The sequence below is a fragment of the Danio rerio genome, chromosome 11, assembly GCF_052040795.2.
Source record: "Danio rerio strain M-AB ecotype USA chromosome 11, GRCz13ab, whole genome shotgun sequence".
Taxonomy (NCBI): Eukaryota; Metazoa; Chordata; class Actinopteri; order Cypriniformes; family Danionidae; genus Danio; species Danio rerio.
In genome coordinates, this window is record NC_141031.1 from 43,832,501 (window position 1) to 43,858,396 (window position 25,896).

The following is a 25,896-nucleotide window of genomic DNA, read 5'->3' on the forward strand; positions in this document are numbered from 1 at the left end:
TGTGTACACTTTTGAGATCTCAAATTTATCTCATGAGTGCCATTCGTGCGTGCTGTTCTTACATAAATCCACCTGAGGTTGCTGTGTACGCTATTTAAGATCTCAAATTTCTCTCGCTAGTGCCCTTCGCACTTGCTGTTCTCACGTTATATGCACCAGAGGCCGCTGTGTATGCTTTTGAGATCTCAAATTTCTCTCGCTAGTGCCATTCACACCTGCTGTTCCTACATAAATCCGCCAGAGGTCGCTGTGTACGCTATTTAAGATCTCAAATTTCTCTCACAAGTGCCATTGGCATCTGCTGTTCTCACATAAATTTACCAGAGGCCGCTATGTATGGCATTTTCAGATCTCAAATTTCTCTCTTGAGGGCCATTCGCACCTGCTGTTCACGCATAAATCCACCAGAGGCCGATGTGTGCGCTTTTTTAGATCTCATATTTCTCTTGCGAATGCCATTCGCACCTGCTGTTCACGCATAAATCCACCAGAGGTCGCTGTGTACGCTTTTTTTAGATCTCAAACTTCATTCGTGAATGCCATTCACGTCTGCTGTTCTCACATATATCCACCAGAGGCCGCTGTGTGCGCTTTTTGAGATCTCAAATTTCTCTCTCGAGTGCCATTCGTGCGTGCTGTTATTACATAAATCCACCTGAGGTTGCTGTGTACGCTATTTAAGATCTCAAATTTCTCTCACAAGTTCCATTCGCATCTGCTGTTCTCACATAAATTTACCAGAGGCCGCTATGTATGGCATTTTCAGATCTCAAATTTCTCTCTTGAGGGCCATTCGCACCTGCTGTTCTCGCATAAATCCACCAGAGGCCGCTGTGTGCGCTTCTTCAGATCTCAAATTTCTCTTGCGAATGCCATTTGCACCTGCTGTTCATGCATAAATCCACCAGAGGTCGCTATGTACGCTTTTTTTAGATCTCAAACTTCATTCGTGAATGCCATTCACGTCTGCAGTTCTCACATATATCCACCAGAGGCCGCTGTGTGCGCTTTTTGAGATCTCAAATTTCTCTCGCGAGTGCCATTCGCACCTGCTGTTCTCGCATAAATCCACCAGAGGTCGCTGTGTATGCTTTTTCAAATCTCAAACTTCTTTCGTGAATGCCATTCACGTCTGCTGTTCTCACATATATCCACCAGAGGCTGCTGTGTACGCTTTTTCAGATCTCAAATTTCTCTCGCCAGTGCTATTCATGTCTGCTGTTCTTGCATAAATCCACCAGAGGCCGCTGACTGACTAACCAACCGTTAACCCCCCACACACCCTCTTCCCTAAACCCAACTGATAGTGTTTTCAAAAGCACAGATTTTTACCAAGTTTTCAGATCTTACAACGTTATCACCCTGTTAATTACTTGTTTATTTTATTGTTTGCCTTTTGTTTTTGTTTACCTGCTTTCCGTAACTGTTCTTCACCCGTTGTCACTCCTCTCTGCGTCTCAAGTCCTCCGACACATCTGGTGAGCCACTAGACAAACTAGTGACAGTGGTAGAGCAGTCGGCTGGTAGCGCGAAATGAAACACAAGCTGTTAGCGGCGTCATTCCGTTGCCCTTCGTTTTAAAGACCCACCTCTGGCTACATAATTCACGATCTCCAGAAATGTATATGCAGGTTTTCACAATGAGCCTGTGTTGGTTTCTCTCGCATGTTTGCCATACTGTAATAACATGGCTCGTAGCTTGACACCGCTGGCCCCGATTACATATTTATGAGAAGAAGATAAACATAAATGACGTATTTATGGTTCCCCTACTGAGCCATGTAATGACACGCACGCTCTCATGCCTGCTTCCCTGTGGTCTGGTTGTAATGGCAGTCGTTCTTGTCATTATCAGGCAGAGCGGACGTTGAGGCCGGGGTGTGAGTGATCGATCGCAATACGGAAACCGAGTGATCGCAATGCGGAAACAGGCCCCGTGCGGAAGAACGAGCCAAATGAATTGTTTGGCGACTACACCAAATCTGGACTACGAATATGGACTCTCCGGCAGAGTGCGCCTGTATTGCTAAGCATCTTTTCTTGTTTTGTTTTGCTCTGCTTTGCAATACATGAGGCACTGTTTTCGAAAACTCCAGGTAGCAAGAAAATCACGAACTGACGAACGAAGAACTGAATGAGGCAAAACTCATATTCGCATTCTTTTCCTCAGTCATGTGTAATATTTACATGAGCATGTACAGATATGAGATCTTCCACTAAGGAATATGATGTAAATAAGTGGCACTGTACAGGCAAACGCTCTGAGAAATTAAACAACTGTCGCACAGGACAAATGTTTTGCTTAAAGGTGTTGTTCTGATTTAACGCCTCATCTGTTTTGCCGCTCTTTTCATTTATTTATTTTACCCCATTATATTTGAGTAATTATTGACATGTAAAAAAACTCACCCAAAACGAAAGATTCAGTCGTTTACTCACCATTCACTTGTCACAACAAGTGAAGGTTATTTAATAACTAATTTGGAGAGGTCTTGTGCTTATGATTGTCCACAGCTGGTCCCTCATTAACTAACACATGATTCACCAATCAGATGATTCCTGAAGCTGCGGTCACTCTAGAGTTTGAGCATGCGAAATTATGTCGTACAGCGCTGTGAAAAGGGGCGGGAGACGATTAGACATTTAAAAAAGCAAGCGATTGAGAGAGGTTTTGACTTATGCTGAGTTCAGACTGCATGATTTTAGCCACGATTTTGACTCGCCAAAAGGTTTTGTGAAATCGCCGACAAATGCCTGAAATCACAGGCAAATCAGTGCTCGTGCAAGTGAGTAGCAATAACACAGTATGAACTGTCAAAGATGCGATCTGAGAGAATCGCCAATGAGTCGCCGATGCCTGTGAGATATTTGGTGGGCTGAATATCTGGAGCTGTCGGTGATTCAAATCATGCTGTGTGAAATGAGATGAGCCAATGAGAGAGCAGCATTTACTTGCGTGTGTGTGTGTTTGTGTGTGTGTCTACCTGCCGGCCAGCAGGAGGTTGAGGGAGTAGTTAAAAGCGCTCATTTTAAGTTTATTTGGACCCAAGAAATGGAGGAAAACTAGTGTAAATTTGGCAGGAGCAGCCATGTCTGTTTGATGTTTCATACAGAAAGTTAAACAAGGAAGTTGGGGAGAAATTGCTAATTCCCCTCAAACCCTGGTAAGCAAATATGTACATTTTCTACCCCATTAAAGGCTTCTTTCTCGTTATGTAGTTAATAACAAAAGATATACGACGTGTTTTTGGCTGTGAGACGTAGTTTGGATTCATCCTGTTGTAAAGTCATGCAGTGTGAAACCCCCTGTCGCAGATCCATCTTGCAGTGTAAACAAAGCAGCGACAAAATGCTAGCCCAGATAGTCGTGCATGAAAATCATGCAGTCTGAACTCGGCACTACAGTACAGAGAGGTCATGTTTGGATTGGTCTCACGGAGTCAAGTGATGCGATTTCGCAGGTCAGAATTCACCAAGCTTGTTAACTTTGCAACACAGCGAAATGCAAAACTCATCGCATGAACTTGCATTTCCGGCGTATGAATGGAAGTCTATGGGGAGAAAAGTCCAGTGTGACCGCAGCTTAACTCACTATTAATAATCAAAGTTTCTTACCTAGTATCTTCATCTTGAAGAATTCCCCCCTCCCACCCCTACTCCCTTCTAGATTGGGCGACAGGGCAGAACAGTAATTAGCACTGTTGCCTCACAGCAAGAATGTCACTGGTCAAAGTCCCTACTAAACCAGTCGACATTTCTTTGTGGAGTTTGCTCCCCGCGCTCGCGTGGGTCTTCCCCCGGATTTCTCCCACAGCCCAAAAACACATGACATAGGTGATTCTAAATTGGCATCATAGTCGGGCTCTAAGTAAGCCGTAAATCTCTCCTTAGCCATCCGTATATCTGTCATTAGCCAGAAATAAGTCAGGGAGTTTATCGAGATCTGAGTTCAAACTCCCCTCTCATCCTGCTAACCAGAGGGAGCCCAGAGCTCGCGTGTCTTATAAGCTCAGGGCTCTCTCCTGGGACAGCATGCCAAACATGCTTTATTATCAGTCATCAGCTAAGTGTGAACTCTTGAATGTTTCCATTTTTCTGTTAAACATAAAAGAAGCTCTTTTGAAAAATGTTGGAAACCTATAACCATTGACTTCCATAGTATTTATTTTTCCTACTACAGTCGTCAATGGTTACAGGTTTTTGACATTCTTAAAAATATCTCATTTTGTGTATTTTAGAAAAAGGAAGCTCGTAAAGCGATGAAACCACTTGAGGGAGAGTATATATATATATATATATATATATATATATATATATATATAACTTTTTTATTTTTGGGTGAACAACCCCTCTAATAATATGAATAACATAAATCAGGCTGTTGTTGACAGTCAAGCAACAAAACTGACTATACTATATTACTCACAGTTCAAACACATAAGCTATAGGTGAATTGGATAAACTAAATTGGCCGTAGCGTATGAGTGTGTGTGTGTGTGTGTGTGAGAGAGAGAATGAGTGTGTATGGGTGTTTCCCAGTACTGGGTTGCAGCTAAGGGCATCCACTGTGTTAAACATATGCTGGATAAGTTGGTGGTTCATTCTGCTGTAACGACCCCTGATGAATAAATGGACTAAGCCGAAGGAAAGCTCTCAAGAAATACCTGATCTAGGACCCCTTTACATCCTCATTGACCAGGCGGGAGCCCTGGGCTCAATTATCTCCGAGCTCAGGGTTCTCTCCCGGGACAGCATGCCAAACCTGCTAATATTATCAAGCAATATCAGCGAACTCTTGAATATATAATTCTAGTAAAAGTGATGTGAGAGGAAATCCATAAAAATGAAGTGGACTTTGGTGTCATCTGGTGGCTATTTTTTATTATAGCGCCTAAACGAAATGTCACAGGAAGTTACATTTTTGATATATTAATTTTATTTATTCATTTGGCTTAGTCCCTTTATTCTTCAGAGGTCACCAAAGCGGAATGAACTGCCAAATTATCCAGCATAAATTCATTAATTTATTCATTTTCTTTTTGGCTTAGTCCCTTGACTCCCTTTGTTAATCTGAGGTCGCCACAGCGGAAAGAAACCAACTTATCCAGCAGGTTTTATGCAGCGAATGCCCTTCTAGCTGCAACCCATCACTGGAAAACACCCATGCACTCTCATTCACTACAATTTAGTTCATCCAATTCACCTATTGCGCATGTGTTTGGACTGTGGGGGGAAACCAGAACCACACAGAAATGCCAACTGACCCAGCCAGGACTCGAACCAGCAACCTTGCTAACCACTGACCCTCTGTGTCGCTGTTATATTAACTTATAATACCTAATAATTTAATATACATATTACATTAACTAATCTTCGGAACACACACATACAAAATGTTTTTAAAAACATGGTTTTGGTTTCACATTAATGTTTTAGATTGCAAAATATTTTATTTAAAAAAGCATTTATATTAATATAGCATGTTTACCTATATTTCCTATTTAAATAGTAATAATTTATTTTCACATTTAATATGTACTTCATTTTTGAAATGTTGAGTGTCTTTAAAGAGGTTCAACTTAGATCTAAACGACTAATTATTCACGAATCAGATAATGCATGTCTGTTCACTACTCTAACCAGCAGGTGGCGCAGTAGGACCAATAATGAGTTCAATTCAGCTCTTAACTGGTGGTAACTAGATTTCCTTGTTCAAGAGAAACTACTTTCTGCTTTAACCTAAACAAAGCACGAGCAGCAGTTAGGGTCAGTCATTTCACATACTTGCTGCATGTCTGATCTTGTTCCAAACACCCCACCAATGCTGAAAAAGACCCATGAGACAGTTTTAAAAAGACAAGACTGTTTTTTTTATTTATAATCCTGAACCAAACTATACAAAGCAGTGGTCAAAAAGCAACCAAAACACATTAATAAAAAAAACAAAAACAGGTTTTGCTTGAAGGACTGAAAGAACACCAGTACCAGCATACAGTTCTGTTATAGATTGTTTTCATTCTGCACTTCCCATATAAAACACAATGATAAAACAAAAAACCCCAAAACTGTACATAAGGATAGAAAGATACAATCCTTTTTAAATGCATATGGAACAAAAGACCTTCAAGATTTAAAAAGGGGTTAATTAACATGTTATAAGAGGGAGGGGGGGGCAGTGTTGACCAAAGAAAGCCCCTCGTTTATATGAGCCATCTGTTATGTTAACCGATCTGCCAAAGCGAGGGATTAACTTCTAGCAGCACAACCAGGTTAAACATTGTCTATTAGCCCCTGCTTAAAACTCATCTTTGGTCTTTAGTGGATCAGAAAAATGTCACCCATGAAAAAATGACAGAACCTTAGGCTTTCAGTTGCTTGCGTGTACATCCGTTGGTCGTATAACAGAGTAGAATGTGTGCTTGTTAAACGAACGTGTGCTAAAACGTTTCTTTTTTTTTATATTCATGGTCCAATGTTGGTCCTACACCAATAAATAAGGTCTTACAAAAGGGGGGACAGGGTCATGATGTTATGGGCCTCAGTGCAATAAAAGAAGATGTTGTAGCGGCAAAGGAATGTCTGTGAGATTTACAGAAAGCACAAACTCTACTAGGTCAGACTGACCATACAGACAGAGCTACTGAATGGCAGCATGAACTTTAAGCTTTGACTTCAGCAGCCTCTGTGGAGTCGCCGTTCTCCTCTGTCTTCTGTTTCTTTGTCTCCACTGCCTCCTGAATGAGCAGAACAAGCACATGTTAGGAGCTGGTGAACATGCTGGAGACGTTGATGCTTGAGAAACAGGAATCTGGAACTCACCTCCTCTTCTGCAGGACGTTTCACAGGGTGTTCCTCTGCCGCTGCCTCTTCCTCAGCACCGTTTTCCTCTTCCTCGGCCTCTCCTGCTGTTGAAATCAAACAGGTAGGTTTTTATTAAACGATCATGAAAATAAATGTTCTGTTTTTATAAATGGTACTATCAAAAATAAAATTCAAAGTCAAACTCACCCTCCTCGTCCTCCCCACCCTCTTCATCCTCATGAGCTTCCTCTTCTTCATGTGAAGCACCGTTAGTCTAAAAGAAAAAAAAAAAACACCATGAGTGAAACCGATACCTGATGATTTGGGGATTTATGAGCAACGTTAGTAATTAAGTGTCATTACGATATGATTTCTGAAGTATGTGGGAAGGTCAGCCATGTGCTGAGAAAGCATGTGCAGAGCTTTAAAGGGGGTAGTTCACACAACATTTTAAATATACTCATACTTCAGTCATTACAAACCTATTAAAGATTCTTTATTCTGTCAAACACAAAAGAAGAAACTTTGAAGAATGTTAGAAACCTGTAACCATTGACTTCCAGGGTTTCTCTTACCTATTATGAAATCAATAGTTACATGTTTCCAACATTCTTCAAAATATCTTCTTTTGTGTTCAACGTAAGAAACTCAAACGTACAAAGGAAATAGTGAGGGTGAACTATCCCCTTAAAGCTGTCTTCTCATACATCTGTGTCAGTTCTCGAACCCTAAACAAAGAGCAGCGTGATGAATGAGGGGGAGGGGGCCCTCAGACACCTGCGCGGCGAGCTGGGGACAAAAGCCACAAGGCCTGCTGGGAAATACTCAACGCTTACTGTTCCATTTCCATTGGCAGGTGCGTCTTCGCTGCCGTTTTCCTTCGCAGCCTCCGCTGCCTCTTCAACCACCTCTTTCTTTTCTTTCAGGTCCTGAAATGAAGAAGTGCATCGGTTAATAAATAAACCCAGGCTGACTACATAAACAATGCAGCGTTTTGCTTATTTGCTTAAAATGAGTGTGCTTTTCATGGTAGTGAAGGGGAAAGTTTGAGAGTTTCTTCCCCACCCACACACACAGATGAGACACAGGCCACACACACACACACCAGCTGGCCGACTGCCTGTTAAAATATATTAAATAGCATACCAACGCCAGAGCCTTAGGTTTTGGCTTTAAAACACCTTTAGAACTAATATGTATATATAATTTATATATATAAAAACTAAATATTAAGCACAAGATGGAAAAGTATGTCAGAAGTTCATGAAGTCATATGCATACTATGTAATACAGAGTTTATATAGAAAGTGTATATGTATATATATATATATATATATATATATATATATAACATATACACACACACACATACGTATAGAGAGAGAGGTTTTATGTTTTAAATGTTTAAATATTTAATAAATGTTTAATATTCTTTTCAATTAAGCTTTATTGACTATATATGTATAATAGTTAGTCATAAAGCGATTAATGGTAAAACTATTTATTTTTGGGCTCGGTTGTATAGTTTTTTTTCTAAAAACGGTCCTACAATAGATCTATTATTTACTCAATCGATTCAAGCTCACGCCTTCGTGAATTAAATCTATTGTTCGGACACACATGTCGAGGTCACGTAAGGTTATTTCGTGCCGTCTTGCCCCCTATGCCCCTTTTTATTCCCCGGTTACACTCGTGCACGCGCATGCGCGCACACGCGTCGAGCTGGAAACAAAAGGAGGTAGAGCGCGCGCCAAGACAACGTGCTCGAGAGACTGGGGGCGGGAGGCGCGAACGATTTACAGCACGCGGCGGCGATATTCCCGCCTATTCGAGCGGCAGAGATCAAGAGCCCTGACTTTACACACACACACACACACAAAAATTCAAAGAAAGAAAAAATGGCAGATGGTTCACCAATTCACTCCCCCCGATACCCTACACTTAACGTTAATGGGATATGATTACATATGGGAATAGACGTCGAATTCACTTCTCACAGAGGTTTGTTTCAATTCTTCACTTACTGTTGAATGAAAATGTTTTCCTTTTTAACCGTTAATTTAAACACGACGCGAATAAACGGAAAAATATTGCTAATTGAAGAAAATAACCATTCACACATTTCCGTTAAGTAACGTTATAAAAGTAACCGTTGAGAACACCTCCAACGTTAACCGACAGATTTCTTTTACTCTTTTTTTATTTCCAGGTAAGCCCTTTTCCATCAAATACATCGTATTCAGGTAAACTTACCTTTGCGGTGATCTCGGGGGTGGTGGTTGTATCAACAGCGGTATCGGCCATGGTGGTTTATAGAGATGATTTAAAGAAAAATGTCCGAGAAAGCGTTAAGAGAGGTGGGATGAGGTAGGAGACGGTCGGTCGGACGGACGTGAGGAGGAAGAGTGAATCAAAACTGCCTGAACCTGAGAACTGAAAGGCACGTCGAGCGCAGCGGCAACCACACTGATATCTGATTGGACAGGAGCACAGCAACGTAAATCCGTTCTTTGATTTGATTGGTGAAGCCACTGTCGATTGTCCTCCCCTTTGCCCGCCTCAGTGTAGTGCGTCCTTCTGGTCTTATTGGTGGAATATATAATTTGACTCTTTACCCGGTCTTTTAAAATTCATGTTATGGTTATCGAACAGGCCAGGATCAATTCAGGACATTCTGCTGACTTTAGGACAAGATTTGTATGCTTTATTTTAGTGTTTTAATAATACTGAAGAAAATTCAGCTTGATTTGCAGTATAAATATATTTATATTAGTACAACTCATACTTGGGTAAAAATAGTATATAATGTGTATATGTGGTTCTAGTTGAGTTCCTCCTTTTTATCACACAAACCTTTTATTATGTGCCTTTTTATCTTTTGATAGCTGTTTTGTGTGGTTGGAACTTGGCCATCAGTAGTATAAATCACATTTCATATATTTATGTAGTACTGTTTTAGATAAAAATTGAATATAATATTGTTATATGTGGTTCTGGTTGACTTATTTCCTCTTTATTCATTTATAATTTGGTTTGCCCTTTATTTTGATGTAATCTCTTGATATTTTGTGTGGTTGGAACCTGCCAATATAAATCATATTTCATATACTTATGTAGTATCATTTTAGATATAAATAGCACATTGTTATATGTCAGTCTTGTGGAGTTATTTCCCCTTTTTATTGCACAAAAATTTTATTATTTGCTTTGACCTTTCTTTTTTGATGTAATCTCTTGATAGCTATTTTGTGTGGTTGGAATCTGCCTATATAAATCACATTTCATAGATTTATGTAGTATTATTTTAGATAGAAGTATATAATGTTGTATGTCATTTATGTTGAGTGATATCCCCCATTTTATTGCACAAACTTGCATTATTTAGACCTTAGACCTTTCATTTTTTTAGTAATCTCTTGATAGCTGTTTTGTGTTGTATATTTCATATACTGTTTTAGGTAGATAACTGTATATAACCTTGGCATATGCCATTCTGGCTGAGTTATTTCCCCCATTTTATTGCACAAAACTTGCATTATTTGCTTTGACCTTTCTTTTTTTTACGTAATCTCTTAAAAGCTGTTTTGTGTGGTTGGAACCTGCGTATCAGTAGTATAATTCATATTTCATATACTATTTTAGGTAGAAAATAATATGTAGTATTGTTATATGTCATACTGGTTGAGTTATTTTGATCTTTTTATTGTACAAAACTTGCATTTTTGCTTTGACATTTATTTATTTTTTGACGTTATCTCTTGATAGCTTTTTTTGTGTGGTTGAAACCTGCCTATCAGTAATATAATTCAAATTTCAAATATATGTAAAACTATTCTAGGTAGAAAATAGTATATAATATTGTTACATGTGGGTCTAGTTGAGTTATTACCCCTTCATTATTGCACAAAACTTGCCTGATTTGCTTTGACCTTTCTTTTTTGACGTAATGTCTTGATAGCTGTTTTGTGTGGTTGAAATCTGCCAATATAAATCATATTCTTGCAAGCAGTTTTGTGTGGTTGGAACCTGCGTATCAGTACTATAATTTATATTTCATGTGCTATTTTATGTATAAAATAGTATATAATATTGTTATATGTTGTTCTAGTTGAGTTATTCCCTCTTCTTTATTGCACAAAACTTGCCTGATTTGCTTTGACCTTTCTTTTTTGACGTAATCTCTTGATAGCTGTTTAGTGTGGTTGGAACCTGCCTATCAGTAATATAATTAATTTCATATACTATTTTAGGTAGAAAATAGTATATAATGTTGTTATATGTCACACTGGTTGAGTTATTTCCCCCATTTTATTGCACAAAACTTGCATTATTTGCTTTGACCTTTCTTTTTTGACGTAATCTCTTGATAGCTGTTTAGTGCGGTTGGAACCTGCCTATCAGTAATATAATTAATTTCATATACTATTTTAGGTAGAAAATAGTATATAATGTTGTTATATGTCACACTGGTTGAGTTATTTCCCCCATTTTATTGCACAAAACTTGCATTATTTGCTTTGACCTTTCTTTTTTGACGTAATCTCTTGATAGCTGTTTTGTGTGGTTGGAACCTGCCTCCAAGCCTGCATAGATGAATTCAAGCTTCTTTGGAGGCTTTGTTTACAGCCACAGTTTCATTAGCATGTTGTATTCAGGGCCCATTGTGTCCCAGATGGAGACGCACCGGGCAGCTGTTTCATTCATAATGAGAAGAAGTCACACTAAGTTGCTAACATGACCACTCCACACCATCTCAGCAAAGATAACTTGCAGATTTATAGCTTAAAAGATAAAGCCACGCGTTTGGTTTCTCCGTCACAGGAAGAGTGGCCTATACCTGTTGCATAAGGAACAAATTACAGTGGCAGTTAATAATGTTCTCTGCTTCCCCTTTCTAGGGGTCAAACGAGTCAAAGCCTGCCTCACATCTGCAATTCCTCAAAAGGAGCAAGTACTCTTGTATTGCTAAACTAAACACCATTTGTATTTTTGTAGTTAAGAATGAATCTTTTTTATATTTCCGGGTTTTTCCAGTGGTCATAGTTTGGTAAACTAAGAGCGCAGTGAATTGGAGAGTACAACAAATATTTCTTACAATCCCATTTGCTTTAATAATGAAGGAAAAACTACACAATGCTGTTATCAAGACTTTCAGAAAAAGGAATAAAATAGTGTAAGACTGATAACGACAGCCAGAAGAGAGAATAATGTCAAATTTACTGTCCTGTCCCCATAGACACTGCATTTCAAAAACTTAAATACAACAATATTTAAGATTTAAGATTATGATGACCATTAAACACGTCATAACAGTCCTGTAAAAAGGCTCCATATGCATAATGGTGGAACTTTAAGCAGGGGTTTCATTCGCATGCACATTTAAAGACCCCCTCCCCGTCTGAATCTCATCAGATCTGCCGTACCGTGGTAACAAAGCCCACTTGGTGGTCACAGATGGTGTGGGCCTGTGCTGAGCTCTGTGAGGGGTCAGCATGTAGTCTTTGTTTTATCAGATGGAGTGTTATGCAGGACTGAACCATTGGTTTAAACCTCTGCTTTGACTCTGATGTAAATGAGAAGCTGAAAACAGTGATTTGGAGACTAAGGCTCCGTTTACACTATTGCGTTTTCGTTTTAAAACGCATACGTTTTGCTACGGTTACAGCATCCGTGCACACTACGCCGGAGTTCTTGAGCGCCGAAAACGGAGCGTTTCGAAAACGCTGGAGAGGCCGTTTTCATTCTGAAACGCTGCTGCTCCGTCTCAGTGTGGATGAGAAAAAACGAAGATATCTGAAAACGGAGGCGGGACTGCTGAGATTCGCTACCTGATTGGTGCTTTTGTGTCATTGCGTATCCTTCCCTTATTCGTCCAGCCCCTATCACATGACTATAACACATGGCTTTAACGCTACCGGAGGACAGTACTGTAAACAACAACATGGACACAGAAATGGGAGCATTGTTTGCACTATTGTCTGTTTTAGGCGCCATTGTACAGTTAAATTCTGCCTTTTTTACTACAGTGGGGGCAAATATTTGCTAGAACGCGCATGCCCAGAGTGCGCGAATGGTCACGTGATATACGTTTTTGGTGGCGTAGTGTGGACGGAGATATGTTCAGAAACGCTAGGTGAAACGCTAGTGTGGACGTGGATCGTTTTTGATCTAAAACACTGTTTTCAAACTAAAACACACTAGTGTAAACAGGCCTCAGTGTGGATGAGGAAAAACGGAGACATCTGAAAACGGAGGCGGGGCTGCCGTGATTCGCTACCTGATTGGTGCTTTTGTGTCTTTGCGTATCCGTCCCTTATTCGTCAAGCCCCTATCACATGACTACAACACATGGTTTTAATGCTACCGGAAGACCGTACTGTAAACAACAACATGGGCACAGAAATGGGAGTGTTGTTTGCACTATTTTCTGTTTTAGGCGCCATTGTGCAGTTATTCATTTGTTACGTTTAGTAACAACTCAACCTCGTCACCTGTCCACAAAAATACCTCTCTTACTTTCTTTGCCATCGCGTTTAATGTTCAACCGGTGTTTGTTGACTTACAATAACCAAATGCCGAGCGAGACACATGCTTTCTGTTTATACTAGAACGCGCATGCCCAGAGTGCGCGAATGGTCACGTGATATACGTTTTTGGTGGCGTAGTGTGGACGGAGATATGTTAAGAGATGCTAGGTGAAACGCTAGTGTGGATGCGGATCGTTTTTGATCTAAAACGCCGTTTTAAAACTAAAACGCACTAGTGTAAACGGGGCCTAATGGCGTACTCACACTATGTACAGTTGCCTTGAACCGCCTGCACTCACATTACATTCAGGCCTGGGCACGCTTACGTTATCGACGCTGCGCTGTTCAGTAAGCGCTCTCGCTCAACACAGTGGAGTGGAATGTCTTTAGTTATAGCGTTTAAGTCGTTTGATATGCGGTGACATACCTTCAAACATTCCACCGAACAGATCAGCCACTTTTGACGCTCATAAACAATCATAAAGTCCGCGTGCTGCAGGAATTAGGAGTTTTGCTGAAGGTGCAGCTGTCGTGCAGTGAGGGGTTTGCGTCTTTAATAAACGATGACAGTTTGCATTCACTGAACAGTACGAATGATTAATAAACATATGAAATAGTCCCTTAAAAGTCACGTCTCGCTTTCAGTGTCGAGCTTAGGCGCATTTTGCACTCACAAACAAGCGTACCGCAGCAAAGCTCAAGAGAACCACACTCAGGCACACCTCTTCCAACCGGACTAGGGCCGTCCAAGTGAACCGTGCCTGAGCCCAATTCAGCGCACTCACACCTTTCAAACGAGAAACGGGCCTGGGAACGATTTGGATAGCATAGTGTGAGTATGCCCTAAAGCTTTATTAGTCAGACTAGTTTTATATACTGAAGTAAATTTTGATAGTGATAAAAAAAAATCATATCTGCAAATTAAATGTAACTTAATTCTAATTTTTTTTCTGCTAAAACTTTCTTAAAATTTTCACTTATTTTTTTGGTTACACATTAAAATAATGGTTCATATGTTGATGTATTCTCTATAATGAAGAAATGATGAATAAAGCTGATAGTCTGAAAAAGCGCATACTGCAGCCTCTTGCGGATTCACGAAAACAAAAAATTGCAAGAATACGCATCTCCAAGGAAATATTTTGCGGTCTCCAGAAACGTCCACGGGACTACGTTTTCAGAATGAGCCTGGGTTGGTCCAAACACATGCACTTTAGGTAAATTGGATAAACTAAATTGGACGTAGAGTATGTTCAATACACTTCAATGCATCTTCATTTCTATAGCGTTTTTACAATGTAGATTGTGTCAGACAAGATTATAGTGAATTGAAACAGTGTCAGTTCAGTTTTCAGAGTTTAAGTTCAGTTCAGTTTAGATTAGTTTAGTTCAGTTCAGTGTGTTTTAATTCACTGCTAAGAATCCAAACACTGAAGAGTAATCAAAAAAGTCCCGAACTATGCAAGCCAGTGGCAACAGTGAGGAGGAAAAAAAAAACTTCACCAATATGTGTATGAATGAGTGTGTATGGGTGTTTCCCAGTACTGGGTTGCAGCTAAAAGGGCATCCGATGCTTAAAAAATATGCCGGAATAGTTGGCGGTTCCTTCCGCTGTGGTGACCTCTGACACAGAGACTAAGCTAAAGTAAAATGAATGCATGAATGAATAAATAAAATAGGTAAATGAATGAAGTGTATTAATTTGCAAACGTTTGTTCTTTACTAACAACTGCAAATCTCTTCAGAAGGTTAAAAGCAGATCTAGTTTAAAAAAAGGACATTTTAATAATATAAATGAAAGAATCAATAGCTCCACAATAAAGTCAGCACCCGCTGTGTCTGCCATGGGTCAGAAAAGAAAATAGTCCTGCCCCCAAACATTTCATTGGCTGAGCAGATTTTGATCGCCAAGCAATGTTAAAAAAAAGAGATCAGTCAGCAGCAAACAGCTCCAAACAACAACAATAATCCCATCTGCGCCAATACATGACATTATAACACATTAATAACAGCCACGATGGTGACTCAGTGCTTAAAAAAAAGAAAACACAACTATCAAACATCTTGAACAAAATTGAAGGGAGGATGTAATTAGTCCTAGAGATGAAAGTGTTATGTGCGCTCTTAATCTAATGAGGGTTTTAGGGCTTGAGCGTGGATTGGTTTGGCAGTTTGTCAGAAAGGGTGGAGACATTTTGGAGAGTAAGAGAAAATTAATTCAATCTCATAAAGCTCTTGTTTGCGCTTTGGACGCAAGCACAGTGGAACACATGCACACAGAAGGCTCTTTCATTGGGGAAATGAAGACCATATGTAGCGCACACCGAAGCAGCCGTCTGCTGCTGGAAGCCCACGATGTGTCTGCTGTACAAATCCAGACAAGCAACAGACGCTTTTTTTTTATTTTAAGAAAACACTTCTCGTCCAAGCATTACTCATTCCCTGCAACTGGAAAATGGGAGCAATCGCAGAGGAGAGAGTCTTTGTTAGGTCATTTCCTGTCATTTTTTTCCCTCTTCTAGTATATACCCACAGCCAGCCCACGAGCGAGATTTGTTTCCATGGATACTGGAACAATTCCAACGATTGCCTGCTGGTTTTTTTAGTGTGCTCTTTGATGAAGGAAAGCCTTAGAATAAGCAGAGATGGGAAAAAGAAGAAAGGAGCCAACATGTTTCTTTAATCCTCACATCTTCTTTCATGCAGTGTGATGAGTTACTCTTTCTTTCTGTCTTTGTGTTTTTTTATCTTGATTTTTAGGATTGCAAATTAAATATACACCCATGAAGTTCTTCTGAAATCAAAATCTCAAAGGCTATCTCACGGCAACTTCTTACCTTTTGATTTAATGGGTAATTCGTATGAATTTGTGTGATCTCATTTATACAGTTTAGTACTATTTGCTCATCTCCAAATAACAGTTGGGGTTTGGTTGTTTTTAAAAGAATCGTACATTTTCATACGACTGAACTTTTGACGTATGCCTTATGACAACTGAACTTATAACATATAAATTTGAATGAATTTGCCACTAAACTGACGAAATGTAAAATTGTTTAGTTTCCTTCTGAGATCAGGCTAAAGTGACAGTTTTTTCAGTCTTAAGGCCCGTGCACACCGTTTTTTGCTTGCGTTTTCCGGCGACGTTTAACACCTTGTGACTAAATAAAGTGTGATCGCGCACACCAATGCGCAAAACACCAGGCGAAAAAAAAACCTTAATTAAAAAAAAAGCCTCATGCTCGTTTTTTTTGTTTTTGTTTTGATGCATCGCATCAAAACTATCTAATGTCAAGGAGTGATTTCGCATACTCTTTTGCTTGAAGCCAGTGAAAATCACTTGGGTTTGAATCTGTAAAATCGTCTTGAAAAATGCTGATGATAAATGCGAACAAAAAGCGCCTCGGTGTGTACGAGGCTTATACTGTGTTCAAACCAGACGTGGATTTACATGTTAAGTCAATGCAAATGAGTGAATTGACATCCTGCGGCCTTCCCGCAAATAGGTCGCGGCTGGAAGGGCATTCGCTGCGTAAAAACTAGCTGGATAAGTTGGCAGTTCATTCCGCTGTGTCGACCCCGGATTAATAAAGGGACTAAGCCGACAAGAAAATGAATGAATGAATGAACATCCTGCGGTGCAAATGGCACGCCGCGAATTGAGAGTTTTGCTTGTTTGACGCACTTAACATGCATTTCACACGAATCGCTCAAGTTCGAAAATCTGAACTTCAGCGGACACTGGTGCCGCGTTGACCCATCAGAAGCTGCTGTTGGTGTAATGAGTGAAATCCTCCAGCCGACACTGACAACAGTTCATCCAACTGGGCTCGGCTCTGTCAGAAGCACCGCTGAAAGCCTCCATCATCCAGGTTCAGTTTCTGGAGGAGATTATGAGCTCAAAGAGCTGGACCTAGTGGACTCAGGATTTAGTGGCCCTTAACGTATCGACGCAGTTTTTCAGCCTTCATAAAACACATAAACAATGTTATTTTCTTACTAAAACCCATGTTAGCCATTTAAAAACTAAGCTAGAGTCACCGGGCAGACAGAAGCCCTGCCCATCATGCGAATCCGCGTCTGTTCTGAAGTGAATTTGACGCGCAAATGAAGCCGATTTGATGGGCGAATGAAGCAGGGTTTCATGCCAGTCGATTTAAATTAATGAAATCTTTCCAAACACAGCTATTCAAATCGTCTTATAAAATATATTCATATCACTGCAAAAATATCACAACAAAAGATTTTTCCAGTATCGTGCAGCCCTAGTTATTTTTCTCCTCAGTAGGTACTATAGAGTTTCATGTTACATCGAATGTTAATTGCATTACTTTATTTTTATTTATTATTATGTACAACTACAGCTTTTTGCCGTAAATTTGACAGATTTGTTTGCATTTAGAAAATTAATAACTTTTGTTTTTTCACTTCCTAAAATTTATAGTTTTTTATGGCATTACAGAGCATGTGTCTTCAGATCTTCTGACCAATCAAATGCTCTCTACAAACTGAAATGTCCCGCCCCCAAAAAAGATGCAGCTGAAATCTGCATATATAAGAACAGAATACATTCATTTATTCATTTTCTTTTCAGCGTAGTCCCTTTATTAATCAGGGGTCGCCACAGCGGAATGAACCGCCAACTTATCCAGCATATGTTTTACGCAGCGGATGCCCTTCCAGCCGCAACCCAACACTGGAAAACACTGTTCACTCTCATTCACTGACATACACAACAGCCAATTTAGCTAATTCAATTCACCTGTACCCCATTCTCCATACTGTGGTGGAAACAGGAGCACCCGGAGGAAACCAACGCGAACATGGGGATAACATGCAAACTCCGCACAAAAATGCCAACTGACCCAGTAGGGGCTTGAACCAGCGGCCTTCTTGCTGCGAGGTGATCGTACTACCCACTGCCCACAGAATAAATAACTATTATTTATTAGTCATAACAATGTGGGCCATAAAATGAACATTTACAGTAATTTGAAACACCAGCATTAAACAGAAATAAATAGGCATTGCTTTATAAGAACAGACACTTTCACATGCTGATGCAAAACCGTCCTTGATGCTCTTTAGGACCCTTGCAGTGTTTGCTTTCTGATTTTCACCAGGTACATTCATGGCCATGACAAAGAGTTTCAGAGTGTTACGGGTTACCGCTGTTCAAGACAAAAGAGCACAGTTGGATCACTGAGCCCTCCCTCTGATTTTTCCAATTACGCTGACCTTTTTTTCCCCCTAATCCTGACCCCTGATCTTTGACAAACCCCTCTTCAAACTTCCCCGCAGCCATGAAATTCCAGGCTTCAGGTTGCAGCTCTTTGTCTCAGAAAATTCAGGTGCAACTGCAAATGACTTCTTCCTTCACTGACCAAAGGGGAAGTCAAGTCACTGACGGCTTTCTATATCAGCCCTGGACGTATGGGGTTATCTGAGGTTACTGTGAAAATGAGTCATCTCACATTTGACATGTCAGTTGAAATGCACTTGCAACGTGTTTACACGTCATCGACTTTAGCTTTAAGATTTAAAGGGCTGGCATTGCACCAGACCCCCTTAAGTGGTTTCGTTTGAAAGTGTAGAATCTATATGTTATACACATATGCATCACTTTGGTTTTTATTCTATTGTACAAAAGTTATTTACATTTAAATACCCAGTATTTTGGATACCCAAGCTTTTTACACTGGTTCATTTTTTATATTTTTCATATGACACATGAACAAGTTATAACTCAAATATAAGCTCTTGCCGGTGCTCATATGGTTCTAGCATTAATTTTACTGAATTATATTCACATATCAAACAGTTGTTGAATGAATCGCGATGTTTCCATTGCGCAAAAGTGAAAGCAAGACATTTATGATCAATAAGCAGCTCCAGATAGCACAGACAGCTGTCATCTCTTACCTTATGCTGTGTGCTTCAGGGCCATTCTCCTCTGTTTTGAGGTGATGTGCATAAGTAATCCTTTTATATAACTGACTTGGTCCAAACACAGTGAATTATGTTTGATCAAACAAAAGAATAGTGAAATATGAAAACAATGATCGCTCCCTGTGGCTTGTACAGCACCTCTCATCAGTTGGAATACAATAATGTTTGCATAGATTATGGCAGAGACATTTTTCTTTTTTCCTATGATGACAGACATGTGCAGGAACCACCAAAATTAATTACAGCACGCTAGACCACACAGAACCTAAAAGGTACACTTTCAAATTTGAGTTTATAAAAAAAAATAATACAAAAAACGCTTTTTTTAAGGTGTTTATTATAACACAGACGACATATATAGATATAAACACTAAACACTAATGTTTAGATATAAACATTAAACACTTTCTATAGTGTTTTATGAAAATTCAAAGGGTTTTCTTTAAAATCATACCAAATTTTTTGCATTTACACCTCTGCATGTGGATTTGGGAAGCTTTTAAATTTGGGTAGGCAAAATCCAGGCGGAAATCCCAAGATAACAGCAGAGTTTAACTGGTTATTAAAAGGTCACCACAGCGGAATGAACTGCCAACTATGTCCAGCATATGTTTTATGCAAGGGGATGCCCTTGCAGCTGCAACCCAGTACTGAGAAACACCCATACACTGTCACATTCATACACTATGGCCAATTTAGTTTATTCAATTCACCTATAGTGCATGGACTGTGGGGGAAACCGGAGCACCCTAAGGAAACCCACACACACAAACACACACACACACATACCTCCGGACGACAGCGCGCACACACGCACGCACACACACTACCCTCCTCCACGGAGCTCCGTAAACAAAGCAGCACGCGTCGCGTTTTTAACGTGGCTTTGCACGCGATATGAGAATATAGCGAGTTAACCTGATACAGTACACGCGGTTACAAGTAACAAATCACAACTAAATACATTTGCAAGCTAGAGTAAACGAGGCAACAACTTTAATCGCACGTACTTACACTTGAGAAAGTGTAGAAACCCATCCTGACGTCCATTAGTAAGTTACTCTTTACTGATCCTTCCTTTAACAAACGCCGATGAAGTATTCTTTGTAGCATGTAGCTTCCAGAAGTTTCCAACTGCTTGGTTATAATGCTGAGGTTTCATCTTTGGGTAGAGACTCGATAATATCCATCTGCAGTGTGACTTCAATCGACCGGCATGTTTGTGTGTGTGTGTGGGTTAGGGCGTCAGAGGGCGGGGCCTCAGGTTTGAAATCTCCCGGGTTTGCGCGTGCACTTAGTACACTTAGTTTCGTTAGTACATCATGGCGAAACACCTAATGAATCGGTATCAAGGCGACTCGTTTGAAGCACTATGAGTCGACTCTTTTACAGATGAATCAACCGTTTTAAACACTGTACTCTTACAGATTTAAGCCTTAGCTGGATACTTCACTTCACTTAGAGCTGTGTTACACACTACATGGAAGGGCATTTTCAAAAACCCATAATATGGGCTCTGTAATGTTGACCCCAAAGTATATAGAAGTTTCTCCTTATATTCATCTGAACAGTGAAAATCAAAACAAAGTGGAGTAAACTTTCATTTCAGGCTGTTAATGAATCAACAAAAATCCTGCAAAATCACTCACAATCCGACGTGGTCACATTTAACCTGCACTTTTGTCCCTCAGCGTCTCGCATTCATCCTCTGTGTGCACACTGTAAATCTCCAGGGTCAGTCTTTTGTGTCCTCTATCCAAGCACAGACTTTCTAATAGGGGATGATGCTGTGGAATGTGGCCAATTTGCCCCCCGTCCTCAATGAGGCATGCTGGGTACTTCAGCAAGTGTGTCCACTGAACTGGCTGTTAAAATAACAAAGACCACAACATGTGTGAATGAGTTGCAGAGCAAGAGCAGTTAAAGTAATGGGAGCTTTTGCATGTTTTATTGTCAAATTATAATAGCTCAGCTCTCCTTAACAAATGACATGCTAAAGTTTAATGTTCTGAGTTACAGATAAAGTCAGAATTATTAGCTGTCCCGTGAAATTTGTATTGTTTTGAAATATTTCCCAAGTGAAAGTTATTGGAGCGAGGGACTTTTTCTGAGTATTTCCTATTTTCTTTTGGAGAAAGTCTTATTTCTTTTAGTTCGGCTGACAGAATAATAATAGTTAAATGATGAGGTCAATATTATTACCGCTAATATTATATTTGACTTGGCAACAGAACATAGCCAAAATATTATATCATGGAAAAACACTTTTGGAATAATGCTCCATTAATTAATGCTAATTAATGTACTTATTAACATGAACTAAGTATGAATATAATTGTAAAGCAGTTATTAATATCGTTCAACATGAGCTACATTATTAAATTAAATAACATTAACAAAGATGAATAAATACTGTAATAAATGTATTACTAATTGTTTGTTCATGTTAGTAAATACATTAAATAACATTAACTAATGGACTGTTATATTAGATTGTTACCAAAATAAGTAATTGGAAATTAGTTAAATCCCTATTAAAGAGCACTTGGGAAATGATTGAAAAAGAATACAAATTTCTAAGAAATAAGTTTCTTCTGCACTTTTACTAATAAAACAGACAGTAAAACTGTTATTTCATGAAATAACATTGTAATTTAAAATAACTTTTACATATACTCTTGAAGGCCACTTTATTAGGTACTTGTTAACGCAAATTTCTTATCAGCCTATCACATGGCAGCAACTCAATGCATTTAGGCACATGGTCAAGATGATCTGCTGCAGTTGAAACCAAGCATCAAAATTGGGAAAAAAGGTGATTTAAGTGACTTTGTCAGACGGGCTGGTCTGAGTATTTCAGAAACTGCTTATGTACTGGGATTTTCATGCACAACCATCTCTAGGGTTTACAGAGAATTGTCTGATAAAGAGAAAATATCCAGTGAGCGGCAGTTCTGTGGGCATAAATGACTTGTTGATGCTAGAGTTCAGAGGAGAATGGCCAGACTGGTTCCAGCTGATAGAAAGGCAACAGTAACTCAAATAAGCATTCGTTACAACCGAGGTCTGCAGAAGAGCATCTCTGAACACACAACATGTCTAACCTTGAGGTGGATAAGCTACAACAGCAGAAGACCACACCAGGTGCCACTCCTGTCAGCTAAGAACAGGAAACAAGCTACAATTCACACAGCCTCACCAAAATTGGACAATAGAAGATTGGAGAAATGTTGCCTGGTCTGATGAGTCTCGATTTCTGCTGGGACATTTGGATGGTCGGGTCAGAATTTGGCGTCAACAACATAAGCATCGATCCATCCTGCTTTGTATCAACGTTTCAGGCTGGTGGTGTAATGGTGTGGGGGATATTTTCTTGGCACACTTTGGGCCCATTAGTACAAATTGAGCATCGTGTCAACACCACAGCCTGCCTGAGTATTGTTGCTGACCATGTCCATCCCTTTATAACCACAGTGCTCTCATCTTCTGATGGCTACCTTCAGCAGGATAATGCGCCATGTCATAAAGCATGAATCATCTCAGACTGGTTTCTTGAACATGACAATGAGTTCACTGTGCTCAAATGGCCTCAACATTCACCATATCTCAATCCAATAGAGCACCTTTAGGATGTGGTGGAACAGGAGATTGGCATCATGGATGTGCAGCTGAAAAATCTGCAGCAACTGTAAGATGCTATCATGTCAATATGGACAAAAATCTCTGAGGAATATTTCCAGTACCTTGTTGAATCCATGCCACGAAGGATTAAGGCAGTTCTGAAGGCAAAAGAGGGTCCAACCCGGTACTAGTAAGGTGTACCTAATAAAGTGGCCGGTTAGTGTACATACATACATTTTCTTATTTTTTATCAATGTTAAAAAAAGTTGTGCTGCTTCCTATTTTTTTGTGATGAATACTATTTTTCAGGGTGTCCGCAGGGTCTTAAAAAGGCTTTAATTTTAAAAAGTCACTGAAATACAGTGTTGTAAGCCTTAAATCATTTTAAACAGCTCTTAAATTTCCTATGTCCATGTAATGGTCCTCAATCAGTACAACCAACAATCCATTTAAAGGAAGGAAATCTTTTAGCAGAAGATACATTTATTACCTCTATTTACCAATGTGGTTTAATTATCTTTCTTACAATAACATTTGTTTATGTGTTTGAATTTTAATGTGTCAAGTAAAGATATTTTCCACAGGCCATCAGAAAAAAACCCTTAGCATTTTCCTCTTTAACTCTGAAATTTAATTCACAATGGTCTTAAAACGTCTTAAATTTGACTTGATGGAATCTGCAGAAACCCTGATTATTAAACAAGGATGCTCTGAAATAATCAAAAGTGACAATAAAGACATGATAGACAAAAAAAGTAATTTTAAATATTATATATATATATATATATATATATATATATATATATATATATATATATATATATATATACATATATATATATATATATATATATATATATATATATATATATATATATATATATATATATATATATTATTTCCATTAAACATATGAAGCTGCAAAACATTGATACAAGTGTGAATCACTATTTGTTACTGTCCACCACTAATATTAATTTCTGAAAGATCACATGACTGAAGACTAGAGTAATTATGCTGTAAAAAATGACGTTTTAAAATATACTATTAGTTTTAACGCTTACAATGTTTCACAATAGTACTACTTTTACTATCTTGTTGTGCATACTTAATAAAAAAAATCCCAGCATTTGACGTAATTAATTGCATAAACTCCTGGATTTACTTATAAAGTTGCAGCCAACATAAGTTGACAAAAGTTTTACCAATACTTCTGCATGATGGTATAGAGAGAGAGACCTGATTGCTTGCTCGCTTGTTTCTAGTGGAAATTTCCATTCTTTCAGCACAGGGAGGGTCTTTTAAGCAGTTCCCACCCATCTGAATCCATCTTACCTGTGATGAACACTTAGATCCAACCCAGCTTCACCCATATTGAGGAGGATGATCTCATTCCCAAAGCCACTCCTCGCCAGACAGTTTCCAGAAGTCTGCAGGTCTTAGCAGGTTGTAGTTAAAACGAAGGCGATCTGAAACCAAGCCATCGTGTTCCTACATGTGAACACCTCATGTAGTGTATGCTGGACTCATCTCTCAGTGCCAAATGGATATTTTAACAGTTTGAGAAGTGACCAATCAGGTTTGATCCTGGTTTGTTTGGAGCAGCTGATAAAGCACAAGGGAATTAAACAAATGGCCAATAATCCAGATGGCAAATTAGCATTTCCCTCTTCAAGCTGCAGCTGACGTTTCTCCCATTGGATTTGATTTGGGGATGGTCGCGGGTTCAAACATACAATGAGATATATTCATACTGTACCAATTAAATTATCTGCAAACGGCAAGATTTGCTTATTCAAAATGTACTTTTCCAGAGAAGCCCTGGCAGATGCAGCATTGAGCTAATCCTAAATGCAACCCGCAAGAGCCGCCATACACATATTAGTATAACAAAACAAAGAAGTCTTTATACACAGCCAGAGCTGCTCAGAAGCAACCATCAAATATCAAACATTTCAATATACTGCTTTTAAAAAGGACGACTGCAAGTTAAAGGACTGTATATATAAACAAATCCATTCATAAAGTTTTTTTATAGGCAATATGTGAATAATTCATAGGTATTCTGTGAAAGCCTGTAGACTGATTTTTTGTGTGAAGATGTGGGGCTCTAATTTGACAATCCATGTACAAAGTCCACAGCACAGGGCGCAAAAGCATTAAGCGTTAATGGCGTATCAGAATCCTCTTTTGCTATTTTAAGGATGCAAAAATCCGCTTTGCGCTGTAGCGCATGGTCTAACAGGGCTGAGCTTATTCTCTTAATGAGTTATAGGTGTGTTTAGAGAATAAACCAATTAGAGTCTCATCTCCCATTCCCTTTAAGAGTCAGTTGCGTCACTCCATGGCGCATTTGCTATTTACATGGCGGACTTTGTAAGTTGAAAAACTGAAAGTTTCACTAGAGAGAAAACAGTAAAACAGAGCATCTGCAGTACGAGAATGAGAGATGAGCCTTCTCATTCTTTACTTTCACTTTCACTCTCCATGATAGGGAAAAGTGTTGTACGCACAGACATCCATTAGCCTAGACATAAATAATTTTCGTTTGTCACAAAGATTTCCCAGTGATGGGTTGCTGCTGGAAGGGCATCCGCTCCGTAAAAACGTGCTGGATAAGTTGGCGGTTCATTCCGCTGTGGCGACCCCGGATTCATAAAGGGACTAAGCCGACAAGAAAATAAATGAATAAATGAATGAAGCACAAAGATTTATTTCAAAACTATTTCTAAATTCAGTTCTAGTTTCCAGCAAACGAATAAATGAACAATAATAACGAAGTGTGGTCAAACAACTGAGTTATATCCAAACACACATGCTGTGCCCCATATGGTCTAAAACCTGACAGGTGTTTTAATAAGACAAATATAAATATACTACTACAAAGTACAGTTGAATGAATGAATTTGACTAAATATTTTTCAAGACACTTCTATAAAGCTTAAAGTGACATTTAAAGGCTTAACTATGTTAGTTAGGTTAACTAGGCAGGTTAGGG

The 25,896-nt window shown here is 39.2% G+C and overlaps 2 protein-coding genes and 3 long non-coding RNA genes across 7 annotated transcripts in view; 2 read left to right on the plus strand and 3 right to left on the minus strand.

Annotated features, from left to right (window-relative positions):
* Positions 1 to 2,307, plus strand: part of slc45a1 (solute carrier family 45 member 1) — a 25,958-nt gene extending 23,651 nt beyond the window's left edge. For both annotated transcript variants that reach the window (NM_001374638.1, NM_001374639.1), the window contains 1 exon segment: positions 1,856 to 2,307. In NM_001374638.1, coding sequence (NP_001361567.1) covers positions 1,856 to 1,888 — 33 coding nt within the window. In that variant the 3' untranslated portion in view covers positions 1,889 to 2,307.
* The window catches only part of LOC141376675 (uncharacterized), a 4,366-nt gene extending 2,044 nt beyond the window's left edge, over positions 1 to 2,322 (minus strand). The window contains exons 1-2 of the long non-coding RNA XR_015503057.1: positions 883 to 2,322; positions 1 to 382 (exon numbers count right to left, since the gene is read on the minus strand). The exon at positions 1 to 382 is cut by the window's left edge and continues 199 nt beyond it. This is a non-coding gene — a long non-coding RNA (uncharacterized LOC141376675). The remainder of the gene's footprint in view (positions 383 to 882) is intronic.
* A 3,524-nt stretch (positions 2,323 to 5,846) lies between these two features.
* si:ch211-222l21.1 lies at positions 5,847 to 9,208 on the minus strand. Its single transcript, XM_087274381.1, has 5 exons — positions 9,055 to 9,208; positions 7,638 to 7,730; positions 7,009 to 7,075; positions 6,820 to 6,905; positions 5,847 to 6,734 (listed from the first exon to the last, which is right to left on the minus strand). The coding sequence occupies exons 1-5, from the start codon at positions 9,103 to 9,105 to the stop codon at positions 6,660 to 6,662; spliced, it is 372 nt and encodes a 123-aa protein (XP_087130507.1). The 5' UTR covers positions 9,106 to 9,208; the 3' UTR covers positions 5,847 to 6,659.
* The window catches only part of LOC137496731 (uncharacterized), a 149,779-nt gene continuing 132,508 nt past the window's right edge, over positions 8,626 to 25,896 (plus strand). For both annotated transcript variants that reach the window (XR_015503022.1, XR_015503024.1), the window contains exon 1: positions 8,626 to 8,802. This is a non-coding gene — a long non-coding RNA (uncharacterized LOC137496731). The remainder of the gene's footprint in view (positions 8,803 to 25,896) is intronic.
* Positions 20,926 to 24,426, minus strand: LOC103911875 (uncharacterized). The gene is made up of 2 exons (XR_015503046.1): positions 24,234 to 24,426; positions 20,926 to 21,142 (listed from the first exon to the last, which is right to left on the minus strand). It is a non-coding gene; the product is annotated as an uncharacterized LOC103911875 (long non-coding RNA).